Raw genomic sequence first — 18,920 nt, 5'->3', positions numbered from 1 at the left:
GGTTGCCTGAGGCTAGGGGTGTGGAGCAGGGATTGACTACACACAGGCACAGTGAATACGGAACTGATGAGAATGTGTAAACAGGACCCTGGAGATGGTTGCATAACTCAGTAAATTTATTTAAAAGCATTGAGTTGTTCCTGACCAGTGGTTGCACAGTGGGTAGAGCATATTTGTGGAACATTGAGGTCCCAGGTTTGAAACCGCAGGGTCACTGACTTGAGAGTGGGCTCACCAGCTTGAGCATGGGGTCACTGGCTTGAACGTGGGATCATAGACATGACTCCATGGTCACTGGCTTGAGCCCAAGGCTGCTGGCTTGAGCAAGGGGTCACTGGCTCAGCTGGAGTCCCTGGTCAAGGCACAGATGAGAAAGTAATCAATGAACTACTAAGATGCCACAACAAAGAATTGATGCTTCTTATCTCTCTCCCTTCCTGTCTCTCTCTCCCCACCTCCTTCCCTCTCTTTTCTTCTCTTTATCTCTCTCCCTCTTTCCCTTTCTCTCTCAAAAAAACCAAAGAACATTGGGTTGAGCAGTTCAGTGAGTGAATTTGATGCTATGTAGGTTACATCTCAACAAAGCAAAACAAAAAATGGAGAGGACGAAAAGCCCAGAGATGACTGAGGAGGAGTGGCCAACAAAAGTAATTTTTCACCTGGCTGGTTGGCTCAGCGGTAGAGCGTCAGCCTGGCGTGTGGGGGACCTGGGTTCGATTCCCGGCCAGGGCACATAGGAGAAGCGCCCATTTGCTTCTCCACCCCCCTCCTTCCTCTCTGTCTCTCTCTTCCCCTCCTGCAGCCAAGGCTCCATTGGAGCAAAGATGGCCCGGGCGCTGGGGATGGCTCCTTGGCCTCTGCCCCAGGCACTAGAGTGGCTCTGGTTGCGGCAGAGCGATGCCCCGGAGGGGCAGAGCATCGCCCCCTGGTGGGCAGAGCATCACCCCTGGTGGGCGTGCCGGGTGGATCCCGGTCAGGCGCATGCGGGAGTCTGTCTGACTGTCTCTCCCTGTTTCCAGCTTCAGAAAAATACAAAAAAAAAAAAAAGTAATTTTTCATTTTATACATGGCTTTTCCTTTCTCTCTTTCCTTTTTTAACTTGTCTTTATTACACAAGTGATCTGTCACTTATGTTCATATATGTTCTTTACACTTAAAAATTTATGTAAGCAAACAGAACAGGAAAAACATCACATGTAATTCTGGTACACGAATCAACATCTTAGAATAGAAAACATTCTTCCAAACTTATTTTATGTTTATTTATCTGTTTATAGTAAAATTTCCTACTTTATTTTTAAGAGAAATTTTTTTTCTCTACTTTGTTGTTTAGGATGTTTCTGAAGATCCTTGTGGTTTAATAAATTTATAGTATATTCACCTAAATTAATTTATGTCAATTTGCAGGAATGGTTCCCCAAGGTGAGGCTAACTTTGCTTCATCCCTGAGCCCTGGGAGCTCCATGGTGCCGATGCAAATCCCTCCTCCTCAGACCTCTCTGCTTCAGCAGACTTCACCTGCTTCTGGGTACCAGTCACCAGACATGAAGGCCTGGCAGCAAGGAGCAATGGGAAACAACAAGTAAGAGGCGGTTTTTATATCCGAGCATCCCCGCTACTCTGCAGCACATAAGAGCAGCCTTTCCTTCACTATCTAAATAGAGGATTATTGGATACTGCAATTTGCAAATTCAAGAAACTGGTTTTTATGTTATTAGCAAAGAAAGCTGATGACTTTTAAATCCTTTAAGTGATTTTTAAAGCAAATTTGTGTGTTTACAGTAGAGAAACTTCCTGTCTCTCTCTCCCCACCTGTGGTCTAGTGGCCCCCAGTGTTTTGTCCCACCCCCAGCACACCTAAAGAATATGACTCATTACAATAAGGAACAGAACTTCCCTGGAACAGATGTAGAAGTGTGCACTTATGAAAAGGTCTCTTTTTATAAAAATACTGAAATGTCTTAAAAATCTAAAGCAAGAATGGCAAAATGTTAGGATTCAGTAGAGCTGAATTCAGACAGATTTCTCTCTTCTTAGTATTGTTTAAAGATTCCATTTGAACAACAAAGGGTTCAAGGCTTCTCGGTCATTCCACCTTCCCCAGATTTCTGAATCTAGATTTCCAGTGGCCTCATCTTGTTCGTTTTGCTTAGAATTATCTCCCTAAAGTCATACCCCCCCCCCCAATCCTGGCTGCTGAACTTTTCACACATCATTTAAATTTTTTAAGGGTTTTAATTTGGTTGTGTCTTGGTTCTAAATGACAGGGAAGCCATTTGATCTGACAACATAATAAGTAAGGCAGTTAAAGTTGAAAACTCAAGTTCACTGGAAGGTGAGAGAGGAAGTCTTCTTGTTAGAGAACTATGCAGCTCTAAGTGAGGACTGCATGTAAAAAACTCCCAGTGGGGCCTGTATATAAATTAAATAAAAAATGAAACTGTATAACACGCAAGGAGAACTTAGTCTCCTAATGTGTTCTAATCCCAACTTCCTAAATCCACTTTAGACTTCACGGTCCATCATTGTAATTACTCCCTACGGGCACTCTCAGCTCCCTCGGCCTGCCCCCCCTTTTCTGCACCTGTGCCTAGCAAAGTGCTCCTGGTGAAATGCACCTTAAACCCTTGCTCCATATCTACACTTTGGCATTTAAATATGAAAAACACCACAGTCATGCTGATGGGTCTGTTCCCCTTGTCAGTGAAATTTGTTATAAACTATATACTCTGTCACTTCCTCGTCTTCCATTCTTTGTTGGACCAGTCAGACTTTTCATCCCTGCCACTCCACCAAAGATATTCTTGTTGAGGTTATTAATGCCTTCCTCAGTGCCAAATGCAATGATCCTCAGTAGCGCTTGACATAGTTGAGCATTTATCATTCTTGACACTCTTTCTTTATTTGCTTTCTGGAACAGCCTTCTCTCTTGAGAAAGGTGACTCTCCCATTCTCTCAGTTTCCTCACCTCTCTGACCTCCATTTGAGAGTCTCAGAGCTCCTTCTAGGACCTCTTCCCCATATCTACTCCACTGGTATATCATCCAGTCTTATTGCCATCCACGCCCATCTCTATGCTACGACTCCCAAGTACACATTTCCAGCCCAGACTCCTACCCTCAACATTGTGCTGCATACACAACTGTCTAATTGACATCGCCACATAGAAGTCTCATAGGCATCTTGAACATGATAAAAACTAAGGTGACACTCTTCCCAAAACATGCTCCCCTCCTGCTTTTCCTCATCTCTGTAAACAACTCCATTTTTCCAGTTATTCAGAAAATCACCTTTTCTCTTTTCTTACCTTCCAAATCAACATTCCATCCGCAAGTCATGTCAGCTTCTCAGCAACTCTCATTTGTTACCTGTCCCACTTGTACACTTTGGTGCAAGTCACCATTGTCTTTTCCCTAGACCATTGCAGCAGCCTCCTGTCCCCCTGCGCCCACCCTTGCTCCACTCCAGCAATCTCCAGCCAGAGCGATACTTTTAACATGTGAGGCCATGTGGCAGTCCTTCATTCAGAACTCCAGCTTACCCAACATACACGACAGGGCTGACAAAGCCCCACTGATCTTGCTCCTAGATACTTCTCTGACCTCATCTGCTATTCTCATCACTGTCCCTGCCACCTGGCTTCTGTTTATTCTTCTGTTCCTCAGATGTGCCAAGTACATTGCAAACTCAGGACCTTGCATTTTTAAACCCCTCTGCTGGAATGTTCTTCTCTCAGTAGCCACATGGTTTGCTTTCTCACACTTCAAGTCTCTACTTAAATGTCACCTTGTTAAACATAGATATTGAATGTCACCATAGTAAACTTTTCTGAGAGGCATTTCTAAAACAACATAATTTCCCACCCCTGGCCCCTCCTTTCCCTTCTTCAGTGCTTCACCCTGACAGATTGTGTGTTAGTCTGTTTATTTATGGTTGTCTCTCCAGCTAAAATACAAGCTTTACAAGAGCAAGGCCTTTGTGTTTGTCCACTTCTCTATGTCCCTCCTTTAGAGCAGGTAAGCACTTAATGTACATCTCTTGAACAAATAAGTGCAGAGATTTCCTCTTCCTACTCAGGTCACTTCTTAGGTTCAGATTCATATGTGGACTTGAGGTTTTGTTGTACATGAGCAGTTTCTGTGAACTTTGACTTTCCCAAATCATTTGAGAAAAAAAATAACCACCAACTCTCCACACATTCACACTTGCTTATTTGGTTCCTGTGTAGGAGCTTATTAGTCAGCACAGGCGGCATATATTTTGTGGCCACACGCTGTCTCTGTTGCACAGTGCAAGGTACTACAATGAACGGGAAGGTAGCCCCTGCTGTCAAGGTGCCACCAGTCTAAGTTAGTGACAAGAGTTTGGCAAAGAGAAGTAAAACATAAAGCAAAGAATCACTAAGAGCGATGTGTTCAGAGACTGTATCATGTGATTCTTTTTCACTGTGTTTCTGGTGACAAGAAAGGTAAAGGATTAAACCAAATCTGTGTGTCCTAGAACTGGGTAGTACACTAGTCACCTGAGAGAGTCCTAGTGCTTATTAGCATTTTACAAGCTATGAAGGCCTGTTGTTGAACTCTTTGTTTCTCAGACTTCTGTGACCAGGAACTCCTCCCTGCTTGTTAGAACCTCTTAAATCTGTGGAACCCACTTTAAGCCAAAGTCTTAATGTTTCTGGGCTACCAAATACCTGGTGCTAGTATAAGGACGTTGTGATAACTACCCTGAGGTAACTTGGAAAGCAGAGGCCCTTCTCGCATTGGGCCAAAGCTGCCACTGTCCATCCAGGACCTGGAACAGTGACTGGTGCCACAGAAGGCCTTGGGCTTCTTCCCATGCTGGAAGAAACTGAAATGGAACTATTGGCAGGAGCAGTTTGAAGGAACTTAATATATAGTCCCAAATATAAATTTGACAAGAAATTAAATCCTGAACTTTTTTTCGCTAAGTATGACATCACTGCAGTCCTTGAAACCTCTGCATGCATTAGCCTGCTGAAGCCCTGAGCCTCCTCGGTGGTACTTACATATCAGTTGACAGATGAGCATTGTCAAAGGCAGAAATGTTCTCATTAGAGAGTGGGCGGTAGACATAGGTTTTTCCTCTCCTTTAGTTGTGGGGACACTGCCTCACAAGCATACACACTGTGCAGACATTAGTGGTTCACATAAGCATTATTGACCATTTCCTAGGCACATAATTTTCTTTGAGCATCTGTGTTTTATAATTACTTGGAGAATATTGAAGAATATTTGCCACTTTTCTGCAGACGTGATGAATAGGCTGTTTCTCAGCCTGTTAATGTCAGTATGATTACCTTAATCTACTGGAAGTTATAAATGTCAGTACATCCTGCTTGCCTCCCAGGAGCTAGCAAGGAATAGATAAGCCATTGACGGGGTAAATAATTCTTTAATTAAATTCTGCATAATTAACATTGAAACAGCTTATTATTTAACAATTGATAGGTAATCATAAAATATGTGGTGTTTTGTAGAACTTACAAAAGACATAAATTATACATTTTCCTTTAGCATGTGTATATCTGTATCACATAGAATTGGGGGGGGTCACATATAAAGTTTCACGTTTTATTTACTTGGAGTTTATCTGATACTCTTCTACCTGCTAATAGAAACTGGTTTAATCTTTGAGATCTTTAAACAATTTTAATGGTTAAATGGGTAAACTTCAGTTATCTGGATGATTTACTTATGTGGAAAACTTTCTTATTATGCAGGTAACTGGAGCTTATCAACTCTGATACTAGGCCAGATAATTGTAACTTAAAATGAGCTCTTTTTAGTTATTAAACACCTTGAGCAGAGTTCTAACTGCATCTAAATTATACTCAATCCTTATATATTGTAATAAGATAAAGCCGACATGTACCTTAAGAGTGAAAAATACTGTTTCTGGGATTCTGTCTTGTAATTAAGAAACAGAATCCAGTCACATTGCCCCCATGTTCATGATCAGTGGGTGTAATCAGGATTGTTTTTGAGTTAACAGTGTATTCAGTCAAGCTGTCCAGAACCAGCCCACGCCTGCACAGCCAGGAGTGTACAACAATATGAGCATCACCGTGTCCATGGCAGGTGGAAACACGAATGTTCAGAACATGAACCCAATGATGGGCCAGATGCAGATGAGCTCTTTGCAGATGCCAGGAATGAACACTTTGTGCCCTGAGCAGGTAAGTGACACAACTGGTACACTTGTTACACGCACACTCAAATCATACCACATCACGATTTATTATTCTAAGGGAAGTCAGGTGTGTTCACATTTACTCACCAAAAATAACCACGCTGCCTGACCAGGCTATGGCGCAGTGGATAGAGCGTCGGACTGGGAGGACCCAGGTTCAAAACCCCAAGATCGCTGGCTTGAGCGCAGGCTCATCTGGTTTTGCAAGGCTCACCAGCTTGAGCCCAAGGTCGCTGGCTTGAGCAAGGGATCACTTGGTCTGCTGTAGCCCCTCTGTCAAGGCACATATGAGAAAGCAATCAGTGAACAACTAAAGAGCTACAATGAAGAATTGATGTTTCTCATTTCTCTCCCTTCCTGTCTGTCCCTCTCTCTGTCTCTCTCTGTCTCTGTCACACACACACACACACACACACACAAACACACACACACAACCACATTTCTTTTCCGGCTATCCTTTGATAATTACTGTCCTTAAGATATAAAATAGAAATTTTGATAGACGTTATAAGATTTCAGTCTCATGAGATGTTAGTGTTTAGATTTATTTTAAAATGATACATATAATGCATTGGCTTGCAACTTCTCCCTTTATATTCTGAAAACATTTTCTTTATTTCTCCCTTTCTTCCTTTTTTTTTTTTTTTTACGCATATGAACTAATTATGATTAAGGACCATTTCCAGTACTGCCTGTCTGTTGCTTCTTTCTGTGCCTACTGCCATGCCCTACATTACTGTCCAAAAGAAGGTCCTGAGCAGATAACGAGTTAGGTGCAGTGTCACCACAGGGACCCCTAGTTTCTGAACAGAGTTATTACACATGGAGATGGGGCTCAGTCCTTGGCTGCCGCCTTCCTCATGGCTGCAAGGACATGGCTCAGTTCCTCTCTGTTCCTCTTGGAATGGGATGTGGGTCCCCACTCTTTTCTTGATGAATTTCAGGGCCCTCTTGTCCTTGGAGACCTTGAGCAGCTCCATGGCATGCCTCTCATAGGGGGCAAAGCTACACACTTCTCAGATCATGTCCCTCACAAACTTGGTGTGCTTTGTGACACACTCAGAGTGGCGACTGTGCCTCGGCTTACTCATGTTCTTGACCATCTGTGGCCTTTGTTGATGCCCACGGCCATGGGGCAGCGCAGAACCCTGGCTGCTGCTCAGTGACTACCGCGGTGGAGGGACTGAGACCTGTGTCTCCCTTTCAGTTTACTATTTATTTAGTATTTTCTCTGTACAAAGATAGTTCTATAGACGATAATAGCACTGAGCTAGGGAGACACAACATGAACAAAGGATTAGTTTAATAATAGGACAAAACAGCTGTGTAAGAGATGGACCCCCATGGGACCACACATATAATGTCAGATGAGTGTATACAATTAACTACTGAGGGTGTAAAGGAAAAAGGTTCCTACTAGGAAAGGCTTCCTGGAAAATTTGTCTAAGGAAAGAGAATTTTTAAGAACATTTACATCTGGTTATCACAGCATGATTTAGTAAGGAATAGAAGTTGAAGAGCCTAATGATGTTAAAGGGATGTTTATATTATATTTAGAGCAGAATTAATGTGGTAAACTTTTTAGGGGTATTGCAGGCCATCTAAATGTTTAGAGTTTATCCTGAAGTCTCCTGAAGATTTTTAAAGAGAGAATGACTAAATTCAAAGTGATATTTAAGAAGATCATTGGGATAACTCCCAGTAGTTACTATTCACATTATCAGCAACCACAATGTAGACTGGTGACTAGCCTCTGACCTTGTAGCCATAGTTTACCACAAATCTTAAAAACATGTAAACACTAATTACCTTTTATATGGAATTCCTTTCTGATATTTAATTTTTATCTTTTTGAGCTCTTACTAGTGTGCCAGATACTTTATTTTTTCATTTTTATTGAATTAATTGGGATGACACTGGTTAACAAAATTATATTATTTTTTTTAAATCCCTACTCTTCAGGTATTATATGTAAGCCTAAGGAGGTTAGCAAGGGAAAACCAACAACTTAGTGATCCATATCTTCTAGCAAAATAAAAGAACTGAATAGGATGATTTCTTGTCCTTTTTATCTTGTTCTTATTCAGTTATTAGAATTATTCACTATCTACAGTAGACTTAACAAAATAATAAAAATTATAATGAATTACATTAAAGAATATTACATTTAAAGCAGCGGTTCTCAACCTGTGGGTCGCGACCCCGGTGGGGGTCGAACGACCAAAACACAGGGGTCGCCTTTCCAATGGCTTTAGGCGACCCCTGTGTTTTGGTCGTTCAACCCCCGCCGGGGTCGCGACCCACAGGTTGAGAACCGCTGATTTAAAGGATATTTCTTACATAGTGGGTTTTGCTTTTTTATATTCAATTTGACATTCTCTGCCTTTTCATTGGAGAGGTTAACCCATTTACATTTAATGATTTTTTTTTTTTTTCTCTCTGAAGTTGGAAACGGGGAGGCAGTCAGACAGACTCCCGCATGTGCCGGACCGGGATCCACCCGGCATGCCCCCGGGGGGGGGTGCTCTGTCCGTTCTGCCCATCTGAGGTGTTGCTCTGTTGCAACCAGAGCCATTCTAGCGCCTCAGGCAGAGGCCACAGAGCCATCCTCAGCGCCCGGGCCAACTTTGCTCCAGTGGAGCCTTGGCTGCAGGAAGGGAAGAGAGAGACAGAGAGGAAGGAGAGGGGGAGGGGTTGAGAAGCAGATGGGTGCTTCTCCTGTGTGCCCTGGCCGGGAATCGAACCCAGGACTCCTGCACGCCAGGCCAATGCTCTACCACTGAGCCAACTGGCCAGGGCCTAATGTGATTATTGATATGGTTAGATTTAAAAGTCTCTTTTTTTATTGTTGTTCCATTTCTTGCCTTTTTTTTTTTTTTTGGTCTAATTGAACATTTAAATTCATTTTACTTTATCTCATTTGTTGGCTATAATATACATATTTCTCCCCTCCTGGGCTTTTGTTGTCATACATATTATGTCTACATACCCCACAGAATATTGTTAGTACTTTTAACTTTAAACAGTCAACTATATGTTCTAAAAATTTAAATAAGAAGTCTTTTATATTTACCCATGTAGTTTTTTCCAATGTTCTTCATTCCTTTGTGTGGGTGTAAATTTCCATCCGGTATCCTTTTCCTTCTGCCTGAAGCACTTTCTTTAGGTCTCCAGGTGATGACTTCTTTTAGTGTTTATATGTGTGAATAAGTTTTTGTTTTATTTTATTTTATTTTATTTTTGCCTTTTAACTGAATTGTATTGGAGTGACACTGGTTAACATAATTTTACAGGTTTCAGGTGCCCAATTCTACAGCGCATCTCTGTACACTTTATTGTGTGTTCATCCCCCAAGTCAGGTCTCTGTCCATTACCGTTTCTTCCCCTATATCAGGGGTTGAGACCTTTTTTGGCTGATAGAGCCATGAACGCCACATATTTAAAAATGTAATTCCATGAGAGCCATACAATGACCCATGTATGTTACACATTATCCAAAAAAATTTGGTGTTGTCCCGGAGGACAGCTGTGATTGGCTCCAGCCACCCGCAACCATAAACATGAGCAGTAGGGAATGAATGGATTGTAATACATGAGAATGTTTTATATTTTTAACATTTTTTTATTAAAGATTTGTCTGCGAGCCAGATGCAGCCATCAAAAGAGCCACATCTGGTTCACGAGCCATAGGTTCCTGACCCCTGCCCTATATCCTCCTCCACCCACCACCCCCACAATTAACTGCACTGTTGTCTGTGTCCATGAGGCTTATTATTATTTTTTTTGTCTTTTTTTGAGGGAGATGGAGGGACAGATCACCTTATCTCTGAAAATTCTTTTCCCTGAATTCTAGGTTGGCAGTTTTAGCTTTTTAGTACTTTAAAGATATTGATCCAGGCCCTGGCTGGTTGGCTCAGTGGTAGAGCGTCGGCCTGGCGTGCAGAAGTCCCGGGTTCGATTCCCAGCCAGGGCACACAGGAGAAGCACCCATCTGCTTCTCCACCCCTCCCCCTCTCCTTCCTCTCTGTCTCTCTCTTCCCCTCCCGCAGCGAGGCTCCATTGGAGCAAAGATGGCCCGGGCGCTGGGGATGGCTCCTTGGCCTCTGCCCCAGGCGCTAGAGTGGCTCTGGTCGCAACAGAGCGACGCCCGGAGGGGCAGAGCATCGCCCCTTGGTGGGCAGAGCGTCACCTCCTGATGGGCATGCCGGGTGGATCCCGGTCGGGCGCATGCGGGAGTCTGTCTGACTGTCTCTCCCTGTTTCCAGCTTCAGAAAAATAAATTAAAAAAAAAAAAAAGATGTTGGTCCACTGCAATATTTCTGATATCTGCTGTCATTTAATCTTTGTTTCTGTGTATATGTTTTTGTATATTTGTTTGTTTGCTTGCTTTTAGCATGAGACAGATGACAGGAACGGAGAAAGATGAGAAGCATCAACTCATAATTATGGCACTTCTAGTTTTCTAGTTGTTCATTGATTGCTTCTCATATGTGTCTTGATCAGGGGACTCCAGCCGAGCCAGTGACCCCTTGCTCAAGCCAGCGACCTTGGGCTTCATGCTAGGGACCGTGGGATTATGGTGATGATCCCATGCTCAAGTTGGCGACCCTGCGCTCAAGCTGGATGAGCCCACACTCAAACCAGTGACCTCAGGGTTTCGAACCTGGGACCTCAGTGTCCCAGGTCATGCTCTATTCACTGCGCCTGCACCAGTCAGGTTGTACATGTTCATTTTTCCCCCCTCTCCGACTGCTTTTAACATTCACTTTTTCACCGATTTTAAGCAATTTGATTATGATATGTTTTAGTGTGATTTTATTCATGGTTCTTATGAATGGTTGAGCTTCAGGGAGCTTCTTGATTTATGGCTGTATAATCTTCATCAAATTTGGGAAAATACCAGCCATTATTTCTTCAAATATTTTGTTGTCACCAGCCCCACCCTCCTTCAGAGAGATTTCAGTTATACTTATAGTAGGCCACTTGCAGTTGTCCCACAGCTCACTGATTCAGTGGGTTTGGGGATTTGTTTTGGGGCTGCAAGGTCAACCATTTTTCTATGTGTGTTTCATTTTGGGTAGTTTCTATTGCTGTAGCTTCAGGTTCACTGATCTTTTCTAGTAACAAACTATAGAAATGATCCCTGAAAGTATAGTCTTAAGATCTTTTCTTTTGCAATGTCTGACCTGTTCATTTTATCCAATGCATTTTTCTTGTCTAGAAATTCAATTTGTACCTTTTTTATACCTCTCATATCTCTTAACATATTGAGTTTTTTCTCTCTCTTCTTGAACTATTATAACAATGGTCTTAATATTCTTACTTATCAGTTCTATCATCTGTATTATTTTGGGGTTGGTTTCAATTGATTGACTTTTCATTATGGGTCATATTTTTCTGCTACTTTGCAGACCTGATAATTTTTTATTGGAATCTAGACATATGAATTTTACCTTATTGATATTCATATAAATATTGTTGAGCATTTTGGGGGGAAGTGACTAAGTTACTTGAAAACAGTTTGAGGCTTGGCCAGTAGTGTCTTGAGGTTGCTGGTTCAAGCCCTGGTCAGGGCACATATGAGAAGCAATCAATGGCACAACTAAGTATGGAATGAGTTGATGCTTCTCTCTCTCTCTCTCTCTCTTCTCTCTTCCCCCCTCTCCCCCTTCCTCCCTTCCTCCCTCTCTCCCCACTCTCTTCCTCTCTCCCTCCCTACTCTCTCCCCTCTTACTTTCTCAGGGAAAAAAATTGATCCTTTCAGTACTTGCTTTTTTCTTTAGTGGAACCAGAGCCAATGTAGTACATATAGGGAAACTGTACCCTACTATGGAAACAAAATCTTTCTAGCACACTACTTGTTACTGCATGAATTATGATGAGATCAAGACCTAGTCCCAGCTCTGTGTGATCTTTGGAAATTATTCCCTGTAAATCTATTCAGGTGAATCATTTCTCTGCTTTGAGTAGTTCACTGACATCGTTAGCTGATCAGTACTGAGCTGTAGACTCAAGGGGGTCTCCAGATCTTCAAAACTTTCTTTCTGTGTAGCTCTCTCTCTCATCTGGTATTCTGCCCTGTGAAGTCCAGCTGCCTTGGCTGTCTCAGGCTTCCAGTTGCATCTTCACAACTCAGGAAGCGTGCCAGGCACTGCCTGGGTTCCCTGTCTCCATGCTACCGCCTGGGAATTGTCTCTAGGCAGTAGGCTGGAGTAAGCATAGGATGCACCTCAATTGTTTCTCAACTCTTAGGGATAGCTTTCTTTTATTGCCTTTGTCCAACATCTTAAGTACCTTCATTTCATACATTTTGTCCAATTTTTTAATTGATTCACGCAGAGGATAAATCTGATCCCTATTACTAAATCTTGATTGGTAGTGGAAGTCTTTTGGTAATTAACTGTTGTGTGTGTGAATTAACTTTTTACTGAAGTATCATGTATAATATACATTGGACCTGTGGTGGCACAGTGGATAGAGCATTGATCTGGAATGCTGAGGTCACCAGTTCGAAACACTGGGCTTGCCTGGTCAAGGCACACATGACAAGCAACCAGGAGTTGATGTTTCCCACTCCTCCCCCCCCGGCCTTTCTCTTTCTCTCTCTCTCCCTACCCCCTCTCTAAAATGAATAAATAAAATCCTTTTTTTATTTTTCTGAAGCTGGAAACGGGGAGAGACAGTCAGACAGACTCCCTCATGCACCCGACTGGGATCCACCCGGCACGCCCACCAGGGGGCGATGCTCTGCCCCTCCGGGACGTCGCTCTGTCGCGACCAGAGCCACTCCAGCGCCTGGTGCAGAGGCCAAGGAGCCATCCCCAGCGCCCGGGCCATCTTTGCTCCAATGGAGCCTCGCTGCGGGAGGGGGAGAGAGAGACAGAGAGGAAGGAGAGGAGGAGGGGTGGAGAAGCAGATGGGCGCTTCTCCTGTGTGCCCTGGCTGAGAATCGAACCTGGGACTTCTGCACGCCAGGCCGACGCTCTACCACTGAGCCAACTGGCCAGGGCCAAAATCCTTTTTTTAAAAAAAACAAATATTATATAACTATATAGGCAAAAAATATACAACAGAACCACCCCTATGGAGGGAACCGCTGTCCTGTCTTCTACAACATAGTCAGTTACTGAGCATTTTATTTCTATCCTTCTATTACTTTTCTGTCAGTGAGATTGTTTTCATTCAAGAATTTGCTCTTCAGCTTAAACAACCAGCTTATAACTTGGTCTTATATTTATCTTGAATAGATAAATGATTCAGCACTGAGACACACAGGCCTTTACTGCAACCAGCTTTCATCTACTGACCTTCTCAAAACAGAAGCAGATGGAACCCAGGTCAGTAAGAGAATTCTAAGCCCGGAGCTGTCTATTGTCCCCTATAGACACAGAAAATTGTGCAGCATCGTAGTTAAGAGCCTGCCCTTGGAGTTGGACCTGGGTGTGAGTCCTGGCCATTCTCTTCTTAGCTCTGTCATCTTGGGCATTTAGGGAGCTCCCCTGGGCTGCTATAGAACCAACAGAACTAACTAGATACTTGCTGTATAGGATTGTTGAGAGGGTTAAGTGGAGTAAGCTTTCAGAAGGTTTAATTCAATATGGCCACTAATAATTATTTTGTAAACACAGTGCTCAAATTCATATGTAATCAAAGTACCTCAAAAGATCTCAGTAAATTCAGGTAAAAGTCTGCTGGGTACTCTGCCCACTTGTAGAAGTTTGTTTTAAAACAATATAAAAAGCATGGGTGGCCACTTTTCTATGTTAATCTAACTTTAGGAATATTGCAGGTTTTAATTCACTTCAGTAATTTTGGTTTCATCTTTAGTTTCTTAGTAAATATAAATATTTTAAAATTTGTTTTTAAATGCCAGCATTATGCTAATGTGCCAATACAAAGAAAGATGAGACACACTTGCCCTTTAGGTAAGCTGTGCAAAGAGGTGAGGAGGTGAAGTTAGGTTTGTGAAATGGTTCTGGTTTGCCAGGCACATTCAGGCCCACCTGTCTCCTGTAAGCCTCACTGTGACCCTATGAAGGAGGTGGTATTCCTTTTGTTCACAGCTAAAGAAACAGAATCCGAGGGGATTTAACTGGATGCACAATTCACAAAGCTAGAAAGTGGCAGAACCAAGGTTCGAACCCAGGTCCTTCTAACGCTGAAGTTCAGGCTCTTTCTGCTATACCGCTTAGGGCCTATTGAAAGATAAAACACATAGCTATGTACATATATTGTCACTTAATCAAACAAGGGAAACTCAAGTTTTGTTACAAGTAACAAGAGCCATAAGTGTTTTTTTTTTAAAGGAGAAATGGTTAGAAGAGCATTTCAGGAGACGGGACTGAACTAGGCCTTGAAGGGTAGTTAGCAAGGCCACGTGAAGGAGAAGGGTATTTGGGTTGGCTGCTGGAGCTGGTAGGGGTGGACTTGCAAGTCTAGGGGATTGGAAATGGGGGGACCACACAGGGCAACAGTAGTATCTTAGCAGAGGCCTGGAAACCAGATTCACTGAAGGAGGAAAAGGGTGTGTAATAAGAATGCACAGGAATTAAACTTGGTAGATTAGAGCAAACATCCTGGGGCCTCGAATGCTAAACTTAGGGGTTTGGATGCACTCTTGCAGATGAAGCATCATCCCTGAGAGGGAACAAAGATCAAAGTGCCAGTTAAGGCTGCATCTTAGTGGGGACGAATGGAGGAGGAAGGGAAAGGGAGAGAATGGGCAGCCAGCCCAGTAGGAGAAAGGCCAGTGAGGAGGCTGTGTCCATAGTTGAAGCATTAGGGAATAGGGTCAGGATTCTGTGAGGCTGAAAAGAGGGGATTTTTTTTTTAATTTGGAAGATGAAGTCTTCGTTCATTAGAAGTTTTTGAAAGTCTCACACCTACAGAGACATATGCTGGGGAGCTCAACAGATTAGTTAAAACAGCAAGTTTTAAAGTTCCTGAGCCCTGGGACAGTATTAAATATGTACTTTTTAGGGCTTGGTTTAATCTTTTCCTTTTTTTTTTTTCTTCAAAATTTTAATAAAGACTATCTTTTAAAAAGGCATTCTTTTTTAAAGAAGCAGAATTTTCTTTTTAGTTTGTTTTTTCATGACTTTATCAAGAATGTTTTTAAGTGAGGACAGAAATACATTATGCTTTGCTCCCATATTTCATAAGTTGAAACATACTGTTTTAACCAGTCAGTGCCTAAAAGCACTATAGTTTGTGCTCATTGTAAGTTTCAGTAGCAGAATCTACTTCATGCTATAGCTCATCATGAAATCTCTCTTGGCTCCAATGTTTTTGTTTTTGCCAAACAAGTTGTGGAGTGAGAACTATAAGGACAGATGTACAGAAAAGGAGAAGGAACAGAACAGGAGAAGAGGACAAGGATAGCGCTGGGGGCCGGCTGTCTTTGGAGAGCTGGGATGAGGAGGAGGCAAGACAGAAGAGAGAACCGGAAAAGAGCACGGAGTAGAGAAGCAGGAAGAGGGCTGGTAGGGAGATGGCTGGTGTGGGGAGAGGAGGCAAGGGAGCTCTGGACTAACAGGTAAGAATGAGGAATTATGAAGAGCGAGGGTGGGGGTGAACGCAGCAGCAGCTGGAGAATAGAGCCATAGAGTTGGTATAGCTTAGATACACAAGAAAGAGCCCCAAAGAAAACAACAAATGGGCACATGTGAGGCAAAATTTTGGAAACTGGGGAAAGAGGAGGATGAAAAAAGGGAGGCAAAGGAGAGAAATGTGCTAATCTAAGTAGAGATTTAATTCATCGCACACTAAAAAGCTCAGGGATGTCTGCTTTTAGCTGAGAGAGTAGACATGAGCAGTCCCTGGATCAAGAGGACCTGGGTTAGACCCATACAGCAATTGGATCATGGGGTCATTTGACCTTTGAACAGTGAAGGTTGATGCAAAACAACTTTTATTTGATTAAGATAAAAGATTGTTCAGAAAAGCTGAATGTAATTGGCATGAATTAGTGATGAATGGCCCCCAAAAATGCATCACTGATCTAAAATACTTCAGGGACCTATTAAACACAAAGCACAAGTTTGCCAAAAGCTTGAGACATTTAAATATACTTGGATGAGACTAAGGAGGCTTCTCCATTCTTGTTCTGGAACATTCACAAGTGTGATATTGGCCTTCATCAGTTTTAATAAGACTGATTGGTAAAGACTAACTTCTGGTTTTGTTTTCCCAGAAGAAAATGCTAGAACTATGCAACTCTAGACGTTTTCAAATAATATAAAGGGAAAATTCACACTGTTTCAGCTAGAGGTTTGCTGTTATTTTTTAACTCGTGGTTAAACAGATTGTCTATCAGGAAAAAGAAGTTAAATATAAAATTGTTCTGCTTATATTTTGCTATAATTCTAAAGGCAATATATCAAGAAGCTACGTAATAGTATGTTTAGATACTACACAAACCTTCTGGACATTAACTTTAGTAATGCTGATGTCCTGTTACTGAGTTGTGGTGGTTTTATTTTGCTAATACTAAATTAAAGCCCTTAATTTTCTAACCTTATAAAGATTTCTTTTATCCTAAAGTCATCCATAGAATGCTTTTAAACCAGTTTTCCAAATAATGTGGTGTTTTTTTTTAAACCCACCACTGGATACCCAGACTCTGAAACTGGGCTTTTCCCAATCTAGGCAATATTGGCAACAATGCTCACTTTTGGTATTGATGGCAACCCTGTAGGAGGCTTGACCATTCCGATTTTTATTTTATTCTTAAAGTGTGAACTTTCCAGAACCCTGAGCAAAATGAGTGCAGCGATTTTCTTTTTGTAGGACAAGAAGACAGAAGAGTTCTTCTCTGTGGTGACTACAGACTAGAGGAATGCTCTAGTGAGTTTCCACTTCAAGTAGTACCCACTCATAAGCCGGGGGGGCAGACCCTTCTGTCTAAACACATCTTTTATTTGTGTTCCAGCAGGTGCAACAGGTTCAGGTGTTTGCTGACGTCCAGTGTACAGTGAATCTGGTAGGAGGGGACCCTTACCTGAACCAGCCTGGTCCACTGGGAACTCAAAAACCCACGGCAGGACCACAGACTCCCCAGGCCCAGCAGAAGAGCCTCCTTCAGCAGCTACTGACTGAATAACCACTTTTAAAGGAATGTGAAATTTAAATAATAGACATACAGAGATATACAAATATATTATATATTTTTCTGAGATTTTTGATATCTCAATCTGCAGCCATTCTTCAGGTCGTTGCATTTGGAGCAAAAAAAAAAAAGGAGTTCACTTTTGTTGGGAGATTGAGAGATGTTTTTGTTTCTTTGTAAAGGCCTTGGATATTGAAAAATAACAAGGCAGAACAGTTGGACAATCTATTTCTTGAGCCAAATTTAATTATTCTTATTTTTATAATCAGTCATTGGCTTCTTATCTGGATGAAGGCCTTTGGAGGAGAACCAAAACAAGTCCCAAGGGGAAGATGAAGCTCCGCCTCCGCCAGCTCAGCTCCGCCTCCGCCAGCTCAGCTCCGACTGCCGACTGCCCCGGGCAGTGCCTGTGCTGTGCCCATGCCCAGCCCGTGCCCAGCCACCAAAGGCTGTCACGTGTCTCTGAATCAACAGCCCTTCCTGACCCCAGGCAGCTTGTGTGTACAATCAGCTTCTTCTAGCAACTCTGTATCTGTTGGCTACAAGAGAATATTTTGCCTCCACATACATATCCCTTCTCCTTTTTTTAAAGATGGATTTAAACCAACATGCCTCCAGGAATGGGGACGAAATCAGTGTATTCACAGGGGAATCCAAAAAATACAGTTTGGGGAAAATGCAATAATTTTTGATGAGATGGGTGAAGGACAAGCAGCGAGTTCTGTCAATTATTGTAGATACAGTTTTCTGATTCAATCTGGAAAGGCAGCCTGTTCTTTCTGCTTTTTATTAACAGCTGAGGTAGCTGAAGTTATTTAAAATAAAATAAAATTTATGATCCAAGTAGCTTATTTTTCCCTTTAAATCTCACTGTAAATGTATTTGATTTCTTGTAGAAATTCATTTCCTTCTGTTTAATTTTATGATTTTATTATCATACTCTTGATTTTTCTATATTTGCGTGTGAAATATAACATTGATTGAATTGCAGTTACATTTGGCTAGTAATATTTCATTATTTTAATAACTGTGACACCATGTATGGATTTACTTTGGGGTTCAAGTCAAAACACCAGCTGCCAGGAAGCGCCACTCAGATGGGCTGGAGCCGCCCGGGAGCGCCGGGCTCCCCACGGGAGAGCAGCACGGGAGCCGCCGCCAGATGTGCACAGGCTACTTGTACAGAAAAAAAGTTAGTACTCAAAGAATAACTTCCTACATTTTTTAGATTGACTTTGGGAATTTGAATTTTCATCAGTGCAAATATAAATTTATTCTGCTCTGAGGCTAATAGGTAGCATATTTTCCCTTTGTCTCTTGTCACTCTGTCACATCTTGTCTCATCCTGGCCTGAGTCAAGGACCTAGTGAACTGACCTAGTTCTATACGTTCTACTGCAAGGCCAGGAAAGCTTGAGAAAGGTATTGTGGAAGAAGCAAACGCACACCCCCCATCGCTCGCCTTTTCCTGCACTCCTGGCTGGGCCTGTGAATGATGACAACACCCGACACTTGCACCAGCGACCTCTGCTTCCACGGCAGAGAAAAGGCCATAAGAACTCACAATGGAAAAGGAGCTTGGACTCAGACATCAAGGAAGA

At 42.4% G+C, this 18,920-nt stretch overlaps 1 protein-coding gene and 2 pseudogenes across 4 annotated transcripts; 1 reads left to right on the top strand and 2 right to left on the bottom strand.

Annotated features, from left to right (window-relative positions):
• The first annotated feature begins 1,390 nt into the window (after positions 1-1,390).
• LOC136329985 (nuclear receptor coactivator 1-like) lies at positions 1,391-17,432 on the top strand. Of its 4 annotated transcripts, none has more exons than XM_066266528.1 (5): positions 1,391-1,582; positions 6,016-6,199; positions 13,461-13,550; positions 17,002-17,058; positions 17,147-17,432. In XM_066266528.1, the coding sequence occupies exons 1-4, from the start codon at positions 1,410-1,412 to the stop codon at positions 17,044-17,046; spliced, it is 492 nt and encodes a 163-aa protein (XP_066122625.1). In that variant the 5' UTR covers positions 1,391-1,409; the 3' UTR covers positions 17,047-17,058; positions 17,147-17,432. The 4 variants fall into 4 exon arrangements, with proteins under 4 accessions (XP_066122625.1, XP_066122624.1, XP_066122623.1 ...); XM_066266527.1 differs by having other exon boundaries at positions 17,144-17,432; XM_066266526.1 differs by lacking the exon at positions 17,002-17,058.
• On the bottom strand, positions 7,049-7,354 carry LOC136328571 (large ribosomal subunit protein eL36 pseudogene; annotated as a pseudogene).
• Positions 11,300-11,372, bottom strand: LOC136332569 (small nucleolar RNA U3; annotated as a pseudogene).
• Positions 17,433-18,920: the final 1,488 nt, after the last annotated feature.

Source organism: Saccopteryx bilineata, chromosome 3 (genome assembly GCF_036850765.1).
Source record: "Saccopteryx bilineata isolate mSacBil1 chromosome 3, mSacBil1_pri_phased_curated, whole genome shotgun sequence".
NCBI lineage: Eukaryota > Metazoa > Chordata > Mammalia > Chiroptera > Emballonuridae > Saccopteryx > Saccopteryx bilineata.
The sequence above is the reverse complement of the archived record's forward strand: the minus strand, read 5'-3'. Positions and strand labels throughout refer to the sequence as shown.